Below are 17,637 nucleotides of genomic sequence, written 5' to 3' on the forward strand. Positions count from 1 at the left end.
TGTCCAATGATGGACCATTGATATTGGTATTATAAATTTACTCATTCGGAACAAATATTTCAGATTCCCTATGGGAATCAACATCTATATCATCTGATGGCCAAACAGGCATCAATTTTTGATAATGAGACAAAGTCTCTCATAGTGCATTGGCACTGCCAGTGGCTACAATTAGCCTACGCAGTGGCCTCATGTCAATTTTTACTACGGCTAGGGAACACTCCAGTCTCCACTTCGTACCCTAGCCGTGACAACAAAGCACAATCAGGCCAAGACACCAAACTGGAAGTCGGCCTCCCACCACTATGCCCAACTGTATCCTACCTGGCGTAGATCTTGCCTACACAGACGATGTTCTGTTCCGATACCTGAAAAATGAAGGAATCCCGATTATAAACCTCCGGAGAATACATCAGAACTACATGCCTACTGACCGAGTACTCCTCCAACTTTCTTCAGAACGAGCTGTCCAGACAGCAATAAGATATGGAATTTTCATCAACGCCAAGCCGCACTACGCCGAGCCCTGCCCACCCCAACTGGAAAACGAGTTCGGACCGGACCCGCGAACCAAGCCACCTTGCCAGCCACCTCCAGTAAGGACACCCCCATACATCCCACCACCCCAGCCATCAACCCATCCCCTCACTACCCTAGTCACTACCATCACCAGCTCCCGAGTCCGAGCCCAATAGAACAACCCTGCATCCACCAGCTCCAGAACTTCATACCAGCTGTGTCATTAGAGGAGTGAATCCAGCCATCCCACCAGAACTAATAAACCAAGAACTTCAACGAGCAGGACTACAACCGAAGAAAGTAAGCAGAATCTACAACGCAACAGGACCCACCTACATGATAAGAGTACAACTCCAGCTCCCCGAAGAAACTCACCGCCTGACCGAAAACGGAATCCAGCTCTTCGGGAAGCACCATCGGGTGGAAGCATCACGCTCCCCTCCGCAAAAACCCACCCACCCCAATCGCAACCCGACCCAGAACCATACCCGTCTCTCTCCCCCTACCAACTCACACAACAACTCCCAGCTCCTTCTACTGCTCCTCACCTCCCTAGCAAACATCACCTCCTTCTACCATCAAGTCATCCCTCTATTCCTTCCAAACAATCACAACCTCATTAGAATTTAAGTCTATCTATGTAACCAGCCAATGTATGTAAACCGTAAAATAATTCCAATTAATGTATGTAACCACAAAGATATCAATAAAAAGCAAAAGAACGGATACTGCACCTTAGCCAAGAGGCCAATCCCTCACTTCAACAAATCCAAAGCTCCTTATTTTTAACATCAAACCTCTCCAAATCCCCGAACCCCGCCAAATCTCCTGGCCAGAGAGAAGGCGTAACCTTCTAGGTGGCCCGCCCCTTCCCTTCGGGAAGGGGAATGAAAACTTCCCCCTTGGTCCTTGGTCCTCCACGGTATGCACTAGTCAGTGTCTTGGTAGGTGTGCTAGGTACCAACTGATGAGCCCAGCCTAGCACACGTGGGCGAAACGCTGGCAACCAGGAATGAGTTGGCTGGAAAATTTATAATGTCCAATAGCGGACCATTGATATTGGTATTTCAGTTAATTCGGACTTCCCTTAACCTGGTCAACTTATCCCCCCCCAGTTAGTCCAGAATAATGAGTTTCTACTGTAGTAATAATAAGAAAATATGGCCTCAGCTACCGTGTGTATGCATTTTGATCTAACACATCTGGCTGCCTGCACGTCAGTTTTGACAGCCTTTTTTATTCTACTAGATGGTGGCAGAGTAACCTGGATCTCCCTTAGGTGATTTATGGCTGAGTTTTCTTTAATTTTGCCGGATAAACATCAGATGTGCCACCAGATATTTTTTTACATGCCGATCTTGTACGATGTAGAGTGTCGAATGGAATTATTTCTGCCCTTGAAATATCCAACTAACTCTGCCGGGCTTCGACCGTCGATCTTGTGATCTGGTGGCTGACACTACTTCTGATCCGCAGAGGGAGCTGTGAACATGATGAAATATACTACTACTTGATCCAAGTTCGTCTTCCCTGGCAGCTAGATAAGTGACATGGCAGTTTCAACATGATAGTTCACAACTTTGTTTCTAATTTTATCTTCACCTTGGTACAGAAATAACTTCCAGAAAGAAAAAAAAGTTTTATGCTGGGCTGAGTAGCTCAGAGACAGTAGAGCACTGGCCTTTGGAACTTAAGTTGGCAGGTTCAATCCTGGCTCAGTCTGGTGGTATTGAAGTTGCTAAGATACGCCCCCCTCTAAAAAGCTTTATATTAATATATCAAGTTTTTAAATGTCAAGATCACATTATACTACCTTTGACCCTGAATATCTAAAAGAAGTATGTGTTTACTTTTCTCTGGGAAGATGTACTGTAAAGTTAAATCCAGTCTCTCTTTGGTGTAAGTTTCAATTTGGAAATGCTTTTGATAATAGGAGTGAAGAAATGAAGTCATTCACTCAAAGTTTGGGTTGTGCAAATTTTAGCTCATTCATACCTGACAATTTCTTCTGGAAAGCAACCATTGATGATGTTTATATATTCTTTCACCTTTGACTTTTCATCTACTGGATAGTGCTGTAATCTTCTTAAACAGCCGAGAGTTACAAACTTGCGCCTTCCCTCCAGGTCATGAGGTAGAATCTAGAAAATATAACGAAGATTATTCATCCCTTGTGCTACATAATGAATACAGTAGAAATACACCCAGCAAAAAAAAACTCTATATTTTATAATTTTGCAACTCGGCCGGGCTGAGTGGCTCAGACGGTTCATTTAAAGTCAAAAATGTCATTGTTCCGTATTGAAGAATATTACAGTTAAAATTGAAATATTTAATGAAGAGATTCAACCTATTCAATACAAAAGAAAAGAAATGTAGTGAATTACATTCCCATTTAATAATAAGTAGAAATGGTACCGGTTTCGACCCTAGTCCAGGTCATCATCAGCCAATTAAAACATGAAAAACAATGCATAGGAAAAGGAAATGAAAGATTAAGTACAGTCCGGATCAGTAGAAGAGGCGATATAAAAATGAACGGGGGTAGACACTGTAAAACTCAGAAGAAGTAAAATGCAAGTCACTCAAAAGAAAACAGTGCGCAATGTGCGCAGTTCTCTGAATAGCGGAGAACGGTTAAATGAGCCAGTTTTTAAACACTGTCAAGCACAAAGTCACATCACAATCGAACACATACGAAGATCCATAATTGTGCAGGAGGTGAAGACGAGTAGATCCATTGAAGCAACTTACCAGCTCCCGGTGATCAGCGCGACACATTCAACATTAGGCACTCTGGTTTCAAACGCCAAAGTAAAATGGAGAATAGCTTGAAGATCCAGTAATTTTCCTCGGTTGCAGGAAAGTATTTATTATAGATAAATATAATACAATTCAATATAATTGAATAAGTAATTGTGCTCCTATTGAATACTTAGAACAGTTGACGTGAAGAAACAATTGTTACCGGGCAAGTTGGCCGTGCGCATAGAGGCGCGCGGCTGTGAGCTTGCATCCGGGAGATAGTAGGTTCGAATGCCACTATCGGCAGCCCTGAAGATGGTTTTCCGTGGTTTCCCATTTTCACACCAGGCACATGCTGGGGCTGTACCTTAATTAAGGCCACGGCCGCTTCCTTCCAACTCCTAGGCCTCTCCTATCCCATCGTCGCCATAAGACCTATCTGTGTCGGTGCGACGTAAAGCCCCTAGCAAAAAGAAACAATTGTGAAGAGAAAAAAAAATAGTAAAAAGCGCAATACCGGAAACAAATTAAAACGTATATGCACCGTGCGCAATTTTTTAAAACTAAAAAATTCAGGTCTTGATTGAAGTAGTCAAAATTGGCGCAAGGCAGGAGTTGAGTATGAACGAGAAGAACCGAAATGAAGGTGGAATTGATTTTTTTAATAAAGAAAAGATAGAATAAATTAACAGAGGAAGAGGAATAGTGGATAGAATAAATTAACAGAGGAAGATGAATAGTGGAATAAGATAAGAATAAAAGAAATTGAAATTAAATGGTGTTGAGGAATACAATAGATTCTCCGCCATAGGACAACACATACCATGGTTTCACCAATATTGAAAAAGGCATGAAAATACTTAAAATCATAAACAAAGGCCCCCTTTTAAACACTCCTGAATTTGCTTTATTCACCTTGATCAATACTTCAACCCTAATTTCAATTTAAACGTCATTTCTGAAAAACCCAATATCCTTTTCGACTTCCTAATTCTTCTTCTCAAAAATTCTAAATTTCAAAACCCCAATTCTATTTTTCATGCCTTACAAAGTTCCTACCCACATTTTTTTACCTCCAATAACCCACCCTTCTAACCCACCCTAAATTACCCCTCCTTCATCTGTCTCCCTATCTTATCCTTCCTCAACACCATTTAATTTCAATTTCTTTTATTCTTATCTTATTCCACTATTCCTCTTGCTCTGTTAATTTATTCTATCTTTTCTTTATAAAAAAATCAATTCCACCTTCATTTCGGTTCTTCTCATTCATACTCAACTCCTGCCTTGCGCCGATTTCAACTACTTCAATCAAGACCTGAATTTTTTACGTTTTAAAAAATTGCGCACTGTGCATATACGTTTTAATTTGTTTCCGGTATTGCGCTTTTTACTATATTTTTTTCTCTTCACAATTGTTTCTTCACGTCAACTGTTCTAAGTATTCAATAGGAGCACAATTACTTATTCAATTATATTGAATTGTATTATATTTATCTATATAATTACTTTCCTGCGACCGAGGAAAATTACTGGATCTTCAAGCTATTCTCCATTTTACTTTGGCGTTTGAAACCACAGTGCCTAATGTTGAATGTGTCGCGCTGATCACCGGGAGCTGGCAAGTTGCTTCAATGGATCTCCTCGTCTTCACCTCCTGCACAATTATGGATCTTCGTATGTGTTCGATTGTGATGTGACTTTGTGCCTGACAGTGTTTAAAAACTGGCTCATTTAACCGTTCTCCACTATTCAGAGAATTGCGCACATTGCGCACTGTTTTCTTTTGAGTGACTTGCATTTTACTTCTTCTGAGTTTTACAGTGTCTACCCCCATTCATTTTTATATCGCCTCTTCTACTGATCCGGACTGTACTTAATCTTTCATTTCCTTTTCCTATGCATTGTTTTTCATGTTTTAATTGGCTGATGATGACCTGGACTAGGGTCGAAACCGGTACCATTTCTACTTATTATTAAATAGGAATGTAATTCACTACATTTCTTATTCTTTTGTATTGAATAGGTTCCATCTCTTTATCAATTATTTCAATTTTAACTGTCATACGGTTAAGGCGCTGGCCTTCTAACCCCAACTTGGCAGGTTTGATCCTGGCTCAGGCCGGTGGTATTTGAAGGTGCTCAAATACGACAGCCTCGTGTCGGTAGATTTACAGGCACGTTAAAGAACTCCTGCGGGACTAAATTCCGGCACCTTGGCGTCTCCAAAGACCGTAAAAGTAGTTAGTGGGACGTAAATCAAATAACATTATTATTATTATTATTATTATTATTATTATTATTATTATATTATTTTAACTTGCAGAATTTGATGATAAACATACAAGTAAAACAGCTGTGTAGTGGAATTTCCTAATTATATAATAATTCAGAAGAAATGTTGTGTGCATAGAAATTGGAGAGATTTTGGAAGAGATCAGAAATTGAATCTAGATCTTTAAAAGATACCAGAAAGTCTTCCCCTCTCTCTATTTCCTCTGCTGGTTAAGGTCGTGTACAGTCACTTTGTGTGAAATGTGCTATAGGGCTATTTCTGAAATTTCTGCTTCCATAATTATTGCAAATTACCCTAATGGCTAAGAAGAGAATTTTATCTCGTCTAATATTTTCCTTTACCCAGAATTGTTATGGACAAGGTGTGGAAGGAATGCAAGGATTTGATAGTGCCTTTTATTTTGCAAGTATTTTCACATTGAAGTGACTAAAATTAAATCATTTGCTAATATTACTAGAACTAGGAAAAAGGACTGTTGGAATTTTTTTTTACTAGTTGTTTTACGTCACACAGCCTCAGATAGGTCTTATGGTGATGATGGGATAGGAAAGGGCTAGGAGTGGGAAGGAAGCAGCTGCAACCTTAATTAAGGTACAGGCTCAGCATTTGCCTAGTGTGAAAACAGGAAACCATGGAAAAACATCTTCAGGGCTGCCAACAGTGGGGTTTGAACCCACTATTTCCTGAATGCATGCTCACAGTGCACACCCCTAACCTCATGACCATTTCGCTTGGTTGGAAAATTTTACAGAATAATACAAAGAATCTTGGTTTGAGTAATGATTTGACATCACTATGTTCTTGCGGAGGAAAACATACCACCACCAGGCTTCACACAAGCAGAAGTGAATGTTCTTACATACTGCTGTTGCCTGATATGTGATATGATAGTTTTCTCAATATTTAGAAATACACTTAAGAAAATGGAAATTGCAACACCATGAAGGCATTGGTCATTTGTGTTGATTTGCAAGATATGGAACAATGCTATGTAGGTATGTAAACGATCAAAGTTTCAGACCCATTGGATTGTTGCTACAGGTCTCCCCACGTGATTGGTTGCGGAGGAATCAACTCCAATATACGGACTCTGGTGTAGCGTAGTTGACTTGTAGTCTGTGCAGTGAAGTGTTCCCCGTCAAACATGCCTCGACGACAGAGAAGAGCGTGCTATCAACAACTGTCGCCATTTGAGAGGGCTCGGATAATGGGCTGTGTGGGGTTGGATTATTGCTAAGGACTGTCGCTGCACGTGTTGGCCGACAGGCATCCGGTACAACGTGTATGGCAGCAGTGGTCAAATGAAGGTACCCACACTTGTGGACCTGGCACAGGCCCAGCGCAACAGACAACTGTGAGAGAGGATCGCTGCATCATTCGGATGGCCCACATGGAACCCCATGCAACAGCAGCGCAAATTCGAGCAGCTGTGACACCCCATGTTACACAACAAACAGTTGGTAATCGCCTGCGTGCAGCTGGCTTACGAGCCCGTATCCCTGCAGAAGGTGTTCCATTGACCCAACAACAGCAACGTGTAAGGCTGGCCTGGTGTCGAGAAAGATCAACGTGGGTCGATGAATGGCATAGGGTCGTCTTTAGTGATGAATCACGCTTCTGTCTTGTCCGCAGTGATTGCCGCAATCGTGTGCGCCGACGTACTGCGGAGAGGGGCCGCCCAGATCTTATTGTCGAGAGGCACACAGGGCCAACACTAAGCATTATGGTCTGGGGAGCTATTGGCTTTAATGTGAAATCACAATTAGTGCTTGTTGAGGGCACTATGACTGCTCAACAGTACGTTGATAGGGTACTCAATCCAGTGATTGTCCCTATGATGGCGAACATTGCTAGTGGGATGTTTCAGCAGGACAATGCCCGGGTTCACCCTGCACGCATCTCCAGAGAAGCTCTCCACGGCATCACACCCTTAGAATGGCCTGCCAGATCCCCGGACCTCAGTCCTATTGAGTATGTGTGGGTCATGATGGGTCGACATCTGGCCAACCGTCCTCAGCCACCCACAACTCTGGAACAACTGACCCGTGCAATGCAGCAAGCATGGGCCACAATTCCTCAGGAAGCGATCCAGCGCCTTATTGACTCCATGCCTCGATGAATTCATCAATGTATTGCAGCTCGTGGTGGGAACATCCTGTATTGATTGTTGTCCAAACTTGCGGTCAGAGGGACCTGAAAGTGTAATCATCGAAGTAAAACCGAACACTCATCCTGCATGTTCAATTGTAGCACCACTCCTTCTGGGTGTTGCAATTTCCATTTTCTTCAGTGTATATTGTTCTAAAAAAAACCTACTACTTTTGTTCTTAATAGATAAATGAACATGGTGTTATTTGCTGATGATTTTGGATTTTGTAATTTAGGAAAATGATGACTAAGAGGTTCAGGAACAGCTAGATACAGTAAATGAAAAGATCGAAGACCATGTAATGAATTTCAGTGTGAAAAAGGGCAAGACACTCGAAAAAAGAAAGTAAAAAAGAAAAGTCATATTAAACTTGGGGGAGGGCAAAGGTCTGGAAAAGAATTCAAGCTGGAGGATGTTTCTATTACAGAGTACAAAACTAATTATGGGATAAGAAAGTGCCAATGAAAGATGTATAAGATGTTTCATATACCCATAACAGCACATAACAAAAACCTATTCGATGACAAAAAGAGATGAGAGCCGAATATAGATGGCAGAAATGAAATTCTCGAGAAGTACGATGCAAAAAACAAGATGACAAAGTGCGGAATGAGGAAATGAAAATTCACAGCCTGTTTCCAGTCATTCGACCGGGTCAGGAATGGAATGATTGAAGCCGCCATCCAGCAGTGAGGATAGGAAATGTGCCAGCACCCCTCTGGCGCAATTGTAAATGACTGACAGATGAATTGAAATGTTATTGGAGAGTGTTGCTGGTATGAAAGATGACAGGGAAAACCGGAGTGCCCAGAGAAAAACCTGCCCCGCCTCCACTTTGTCCAGCACAAATCTCACATGTGGAGTGACCGAGATTTGAACCACTGGGAAGAAATTAAAGGTGGAAAATTTAAGTGATAGAGAAAAGCAGACTTATTTGGTTTGGACTAATAAAGAGGATGAAATGATGAAAAAATATCAGAACAGATGATGGAAAGGCGAAGAGGCCATATTTGCAATGTGCAATATTGCTGTAGCTGGAAAGTGGGAATTGATGATGATGATGATGATGATGAGTCTGGAACAGGTGGTGGTGGTGATTATTGTTTTAGGATTAATTCCAGCTGGACAACCATCCTTTATTAACATTAATCAGTAGGAAAATGGAAGAGATCTGACACTTCGAAGAATGAAGGTATTGGCATGAGAAAGGAAAGACCTGCAAAGGGCGTGTAAATTAAAGACTTCATAGGCCTTGCAAACCTAATACCATCAGAGTCAGAAAAGAACAAGAGTTGACCAAAGAAGATCGAATAGAAAATATGAAGGTGAGGAGCTTGACACAAGTAAGTGGAAGCAATATCAGATTCAGCTAGTGTACTCATGGTCGCCAAGCTACGCTCCCAAGATGAAAGCCTCTGGTTTCCCCTTTAGTGGCCTTTCACATCAGGCAAGGGATTCCGTGGATGTATTCTGTTGCGCCCATCTACGGAGGGGGGAGCTTGAAAAAGTATCTGTTCTTTGTAACAAGTGCTAAGATATTTTTCAAATCCTTCTGAGTGGTTTTTTTTTTTTTTTTCCAGAAATTGATAATTATTGTCAACAACATTTTCTTTCCTAACCTTTTCCTGATAGTTTTCATTCCTTGCTTTTTGTCATATATTCTTTATCTGTAAATGAAATGGGAGGATTCACATGTACTGGGTAAAATGAAATGCTAAGATTTGAAAGAAGAGTATTCACTCTGCTCAACTCTTGGCGAAGAGTTACTGGTTGTGTGGTCTACTCCATTTCTTTAGCAATTGCTTGATAAGACAGACTTTGACTCTGGCCAGACTTGTACCACATCCAGAAAACAGTATGCTGCAAAACAAACTTTACTGAAATTATAAACATGCTCTGAACATCAAAATATATCATTATAACATGCAAGGTGATGACAGGAATATGCATCTAACTGCATTGGTACAACATGTGTTTAAAATGTGCACCTTCATGTCTCGCAGTTTGTTCATAATGGTCCTATAGATTGTCGAACATGTTGATGAACACATGTTGCCACAAAGAAAGGGGAAAAAAAGAAACAGTATCTTCTCTTGTAATTCAGGAACTTTCCTAGGAAGGTCGTTTGACTGAAAAATGGATTGTTTTAGCATGCCCCATATGTAGGCATCTGGGGGCATGAGATTTGGGGAGTGGAAATGGTACAGGAATTCCATTCAGTGGGAAAATGAGCTATTTCCAAAGTGTTGTTGCAGAAGGGCAAGTGACCCTCCTGTGGTGTAGGTTGTAGTTCCATCGTTCTGCAATCATTGTCATTGCAGTGGCAGGTTTCCAGTGACATTCAGTACTCTTTTTTGTTGCATACTGTATAAAGAAAGCACTGTATCAATGAATGAAAAAATATAGCATATTAAATTAATTGATAACTTGGGGACCACTGTTAACAAATTAAAAGCCTTCGCAGAAGAAGTTGCTCCCATTAAAAAACAATAACATGCATGGTGGAATGAAGAGTGTGATATAGCAATACTACGCCAGCATAAAGCTTGGTTGAATGACCAGCAACAAAAAAACTGAAAGTTTTAGGGAAGAATTAATCAATGCTAGATGATTAATGGCCAAAGAAACCAGGAGGGTTAAAAGGAACCATCGGAAGGAAATATTAAAATCTATTGATGAAGCTTTCAATCACCATAAAACAAGAGACTATTATAGGACATTTGAACACTACCAAACAATTATACTCCATCTACTCTTCTGACAAAGGATATGAATGGAAAGGTGGCCCATAATGATTATGACAACGGGCAATAATTTTGGCTGAATACTTCAGAACACTACTTAGTAGTGAACCTGAAGATTACTTTGAATTTGATCTGTATCCCAGAAATAAAACACCTCTGGAAAAGATCATACCACCGGTTTACAATGAAGTGCGTGCAGCTATTGATTCACTTAAAAATTTTAAAGCGGAGAAAATCAACTAGTGGCGGAACTTTGGAAGAATGCAAAGTACAGACTATTCGGAATTTACATAAACATCTCATTGACATATGGAATACCAAAAAATTGGCTGAAGAATGGAATTTTGCAATTATACACCTACTACACAAAAAAGGCGAGTGATTTGATCCCAGTAATTATCAAGGAATTTCTTTGCTGGATATCACTTATAAGATTTTTTAAAGATTTTATATTCCAGAATTCATAAACAACTTGATAGTGAATTTTGTGAATATCAGAGTAGTTTTCGTCCAGGACAAAGCCGTCCAGATCAAATTATCAGTCTCAAATGGATTATAAAACCTCAAAGGATTAGGAGCAAAAATTTAGTGATCACTTTTGTTGATTTTCAAAAAGCTTATGATAGTATCCATCGTGAATCATTATTGCATATTGTACCGGGAAATGATTATGGGGCCAGAGCATGGGAAGGATCTCAGGTTGTGTGCGGTTACTATTGGAACAGGTACAGAGAAGGCTAATTTCGCAGGGCGAATAATAGATGGTAAGTAAAATTTTTGACAATATTTATTGATATTCTCAAGTAAATCACCCTGCTTTTGATTTATCAAAATTTAATTTTCAATCGATCTTTTCAGAATGCAAAAATGAAATATATGTGCTGTTATATTCTGAGACATCCACTTGTTGTTAATAATGTCCAAAATGAATACCAATTTTCTGAGATCTCAAACACCCTACAATTCATCTAGGATCTCTTATATAGACTCAAATTCAAAATAACACTTTGCACATAGAACTTCATTTAACCACTTGTTGATTTATCAAATTTCTAGATTGCATAGAAATTAAGTCCATCACTAAACCTAAAGTTTTTCTAAGATTATTAAACATAACATTAACTCACACTTCCATTAATAATCTGATAGTTCAAAGAAATATTTTCAATCACTTGCTGAAAACTCCTACAGTTCATCTAAACCAATTATATAAGACGGTAAAATAGTGCACTTGTTTTATGGCAAGCCCTATAGTTCATCTAAGTAAAATGACTTCAATTTACACAAACGTTGAAGAGAAATCTACAGTTCAAAATAACACCTGAAGTCTTCTTGAATAACCTCCTACAATTATTATAAACAGTAGGATTAGAATCCACACGAAGCACTTTTCCTTAGCACTTTGAATGATTTGAGTTCTTTATTAAAAAGTCAGTTAGTGTGTAAGTGAAATTACTCACTCAAAAATACATGAAATACACTTATATCACGTGCAATCTGCTCATAAGGTAGATGAAGTACTGTCCTGCGGCTTGGTGACTGGAACTTTCTGCAGCGTGTAGCCTGAACTCGAACTCGGCACCAGCAGCATAACATGTTTCATCCCATGAAGACACCACATTATCATCCCTCGTATAAACCACAATCAATTCCTTGCTGGATTCCACGAATATCCCATGAAGAAACTACGATTAATCCCACTGTGGAGATGACCTTCTATGTAGTGTAATATCATGACACTTCACCAAGATTTCCGATGTTCTTTTAAAGAGAAATGTTGAAACACGGAAGGTTCAATTGGCACAATATAACGAGCTGTAGGACTCTTAATTATCATTAATGAGTTGTATTTTACACTGACATAAGTCTTAATGCACAGTTTGTACTCATACTTTTGTACTACGATATTAAATACGTGACTCAGAATTTCAGTCTATGCTACAGTTTGAACCATAAGTCAAGTTAATGCAGTAATGACCTGAGGTCGTTTTCGAAATGGAAAGCACAGTCTTTCACTCACAGTTTATTAAACATAAAATGAACACTCTCACAGTTAATAATAATCACTGATTATGTCTTAAATTCAATCGTAGAATAACTATCATGATTCGTGAAACACTCGAGAAAATGCAATTAATATTACTCCTATAACAGTCTCTTGAATATCAATGTTCACAGCTTAAGAGGTTTTTATGAATGAGTTTGCATGACACGAGTTCGTATGACCTAATATTGCCATAAAATGTCCTTAACATTCAGTTCGTTTCTTATGGTAATAATCGAAAGTTCGAGAAAATACGTGAAAAATAGTCACATTTAGTACTATTAATTATTGAATATTTGAGTGGAATGGTATTTCAAACAGTTCACAATCATAATTGTATACGAGAAGTGCGTCTCACAATTAGTGTTGTCATAAATTGAAAGTTCAGTTTATCACGCACAATTTCCTAGTGTGCTGTCACTGTCAATGATCACGACAAAGTTAAAAAATATGAGAGATTAACAAAGTCCACAATACTGTCGAATGGTAAATTAAATACTTGTATTCTCAATTATACTTCAATGCACAGTCTTTATCATAAATTCACTTAGTTAAGACACTCCTGAATCTTATACAATGAAAACTCAGTTTGAGAAAAATTTACAACATCTCACACATCAAAGAAAGGACAATAAGTTCCACCTTTTCAATACTATATATTGTGTGAAAGTTTTACATTACAGTTAAAACATCACAACTTTTGTACATTCGGTACCGGTTTCGACAGGTTCCCCGTCATCATCAGCCGAGAATAATTAAACAAAGACAAGTATAGATCATGATTCTTATAGTGTATTACAATGGTGGATTAAAAATATACATTATATGATTAAAATAGTATATATATATATATATATACACACAAATTAAAGGTAAGTAAAATGGGAATGGTCATTATTCTATGAGGTGTACACCTTAATATTTCTAATTAAAAGGTTAATTTGTTAAAAGAAATTTTGTTCTTGTAATATATAATTAGGGCCTATAGTGAAATTTGATTGTAGGCTTAAATCTGTAATATTTTAACTTTTTGACCAGTCAATTCATTGAAGTTATGTAGCCATGTTTGACACATTAAAAAGGTAAACAAACATTTAGTCGAATGGTGTTCCACATAAAATATGTACAATAAAATTCGATTGGAGCTTCAACCTGGACTTAAGAATGGAAGAATTATATTAATGTTCAATGCAAGCAGAAATAGATGAGTTAATTTTTTTTCACTATGTATTGATGTTGATAGTTAGAATGTCCATTGAACAGTTCAATATGTTGATTTGTATTCTGGAATGGTTTACATTATTTTGAGGAATAGTAATTGAGGTTCTTGCTAAGGTGGTACTTGAAGATCTTGTGTTGTAAGTTGTGAATACATAAATGATTTAGAAAGATCCTGATCCAAGTCGGAACCTATAAGAAATAAAACGCTATTTAAAGTTATATGAAAATTGGAAGGAGTAAAATTCGTGAAATATTAGCAAAATGAAGGACTCACCTCAGGTGCCAAGTTGGTAGTAGATGTATCGGAGTGGAACTAACAGGCTGAATGTGAAGAGACGGACCTCAGAAGGAAGCAAGGAGGGGCGGAGTTACTGAGCGAGGGGAAGAGGGAGCGCGGTGGAGGTGGGACTATAATCGGGTGGGCGCGGACGGCGGTAGGAGTAATATGTAAGCGTGTTATGGATTGTTTTGAAGATAGATCGATTTTGGGGGATTTTAAGATTGTTCAATATTTTGATAAACGTATCAAATAAAATCGTACATTTGTCGGATAAATCATTGAGATTAAAATTTGAATTATGGTACTGATCAAGTGAGATGTAAAATTGTTCAGTGAAATCAAGTATAGGACCTTTATTTATTATTTCAATGATGTCTATATCGTGGTCTATGCCATAAAATTTGTGTTTATAGTCGTGTATATGTTGGCCTACTGCGGAAAATTTTCTGTATTTAATTGCATTTACGTGTTCTGTATATCTAATTTTGAACGATCTACCGGTCTGTCCGAGGTAGGTACTGAGGCAGTCGTTACAATGAAATCTATAGACACCTTACTTTTCAAAGGGGTTGCAAGGGTTGATTGAGTTAGAGTTGTGTAGAATGTCTAGGTTTCTATTATTAGTTCTGAAGGAATGTTAATATTCTGCTTCTTAAATATATTTGTAATATTATGGATATTGCGGTTATAGGTAAAAGTTGAAAAAGTTTTTGATTTAGTAGTTTGTTTAATTAGGTTCAATTTTGGGCGATGTCTGAATTTGCTGATTATATTTTCTATAAAATTCTTATTGTGGCCATTATGAAATGCGATATTGCGTATAGTGTTTAATTCTTTAGTAAGGTCTGATTTTGACAGAGGAATATTGAATGCTCGGTGTATTAGGCTATTGTAGGTAGCCCGTTTATGATTAGGAGGATGAGTAGAGTCCTGTTGTATTGTCACAGCAGTATGTGTGGGTTTTCTATAAACTTTATATTTAGAGGAAGATGGGAGTCTGGTGATAGTGAGATCTAGAAAATTGATGGTATTGTTGACTTCGGATTCTAGTGTAAATTTAATGTCTGTGTCGATAGTGTTAAGATGTGTTAGAGTGGTAGCTGCGTCTATAGTACGCTGGTCCATAATAATAAATACATCATCGATGTACCTGGACCAGAGATGTATGTTGATAAATGTTGCATTATTGTCTATTTTTGTATGTTCTAAAAAATCTAGATATATTTCTGCTAAAATGCCGGAGGCTGGTGAACCCATGGCTAGCCGGTCCTGCTTGTATATTATTTTATCGAATGTAAAGTAGTTGTTATTGATTAAAAGCTTCAAGATAGACATAAAGTCAGCTATCTCAAGTTGACTAAGTTGGCTATGGTTGTGTAGATTTTGAGGGATAATATGAAGGAGTTTTTCTGGTTTAATACTAGTGTACATATTAGTAACGTCAAACAAGTGTAAAGAGTGATATGGTTGAAGTGTAAAGTCATCTAGTTGTTTAATAAGTTGAAGTGTATTCTTTATAGATTTCTTGGACTGAAAGGTGTAGTGTTTTTTAAGGAATTGTTGAGTGAATTGTGCTGCTTTATACAAAGGACTAGGTCTATAGTTTACAATAGGGCATATTGGGACATTAGTCTTATGTATTTTAGGTTATGCTTTGACAGTGGGAAGTCCTGGGTTCATATGAATTGGTTTACTTTTTTCACTGTCGGTTAAGAGAAAGGATGTATTTTTAAGTGTCTGTTTTAAATGCCGTTGGATGGCTTGTGTTGGATCTTTGTTAATTATTGTAAAAGTGCTGTCTGTGAAAAAAATCTTTAGCTTTGGATACGTATTCTGTTTGGTTCATTATTACAGTGGTGTTTCCTTTATCTGCCTTCATAACGATGGTATGAGTCTTTTATTTTCTTTTTAAGTTGAATGATCTTATTTCTATCTTCAAGTTGTGATTTGGTGATATTCAGGGTTGGTGATATAAAAGTTTTCTTTAATTGTTTATTAGCTTCGTGTCTGAGTTCATCTTGTATGTAGTAAGGCATCTTTTTTATCGCTGCTTCTGTTTCTATTATTAGTTTCTTAGCAACATTTGATGGGTTGTAATTAGGCCAGTTATGTTTAGGGCCCTTTGATAAAATAGCGATCTCTTCGTCATCGAATGTTGCATTAGATAAGTTGATGAATGGGGGACATAAAGTCAGCTATCTCAAGTTGACTAAGTTGGCTATGGTTGTGTAGATTTTGAGGGATAATATGAAGGAGTTTTTTCTGGTTTAATACTAGTGCACATATTAGTAACGTCAAACGAGTGTAAAGAGTGATATGGTTGAAGTGTAAAGTCATCTAGTTGTTTAATAAGTTGAAGTGTATTCTTTATAGATTTCTTGGACTGAAAGGTGTAGTGTTTTTTAAGGAATTGTTGAGTGAATTGTGCTGCTTTATACAAAGGACTAGGTCTATAGTTTACAATAGGGCGTATTGGGACATTAGTCTTATGTATTTTAGGTTGTGCTTTGACAGTGGGAAGTAATGCAAAAAAGTAAAGTAAAGCTCATTATTATATGAGCCTGAGAATTAAAATAGGAAAATTAATCAAAGACATAGACTTTATTAAGAAATGCATTGCTCATAATTTGACTCCTAATTTTCTAAAGAACAACAACAAGAGAAACGTTTTACCACATCAACATAAAGTCTACCATAAAACTAACAAATTATGGCTCAAAAATGAATTTAAATTTCTACGTAAGAAAAAATCACTCTTAAATAACCGATTATATGAGGCTCACCTCGAAGTTGCTACGTTGTTATCAGACTCACAATGGAATATTTTCCAAGAGAAAGTCTACAGTAAGCTATCCACTTTACTTATCCAAAAACAGTCCACTTTAAATAACAAGTTTCAAACTCTCCTTAACAAATCTTCCACAACCAACAAACCATCTAATAACCCGATCAGCCTAGACACTGCCAGTCACCCCATAACCGAATTTCATCCCCCATTCATCAACTTATCTAATGCAACATTCGATGACGAAGAGATCGCTATTTTATCAAAGGGCCCTAAACATAACTGGCCTAATTACAACCCATCAAATGTTGCTAAGAAACTAATAATAGAAACAGAAGCAGCGATAAAAAAGATGCCTTACTACATACAAGATGAACTCAGACATGAAGCTAATAAACAATTAAAGAAAACTTTTATATCACCAACCCTGAATATCACCAAATCACAACTTGAAGATAGAAATAAGATCATTCAACTTAAAAAGAAAATAAAAGACACTCATACCATCGTTATGAAGGCAGATAAAGGAAACACCACTGTAATAATGAACCAAACAGAATACGTATCCAAAGCTAAAGATTTTTTTCACAGACAGCACTTTTACAATAATTAACAAAGATCCAACACAAGCCATCCAACGGCAGTTAAAACAGACACTTAAAAATACATCCTTTCTCTTAACCGACAGTGAAAAAAGTAAACCAATTCATATGAACCCAGGACTTCCCACTGTCAAAGCATAACCTAAAATACATAAGACTAATGTCCCAATATGCCCTATTGTAAACTATAGACCTAGTCCTTTGTATAAAGCAGCACAATTCACTCAACAATTCCTTAAAAAACACTACACC

At 37.9% G+C, this 17,637-nt stretch overlaps 1 protein-coding gene across 1 annotated transcript in view; it reads right to left on the reverse strand.

Annotated features, from left to right (window-relative positions):
• Positions 1-17,637, reverse strand: part of LOC136883154 (sperm-associated antigen 6) — a 127,733-nt gene that overhangs the window by 21,543 nt on the left and 88,553 nt on the right. Inside the window, exon 8 of the mRNA XM_068225097.1 lies at positions 2,515-2,660. Within this exon, the coding sequence (XP_068081198.1) occupies positions 2,515-2,660 (146 nt within the window). The remainder of the gene's footprint in view (positions 1-2,514; positions 2,661-17,637) is intronic.

This window comes from Anabrus simplex, chromosome 1, assembly GCF_040414725.1.
Source record: "Anabrus simplex isolate iqAnaSimp1 chromosome 1, ASM4041472v1, whole genome shotgun sequence".
NCBI classification, from domain to species: Eukaryota; Metazoa; Arthropoda; class Insecta; order Orthoptera; family Tettigoniidae; genus Anabrus; species Anabrus simplex.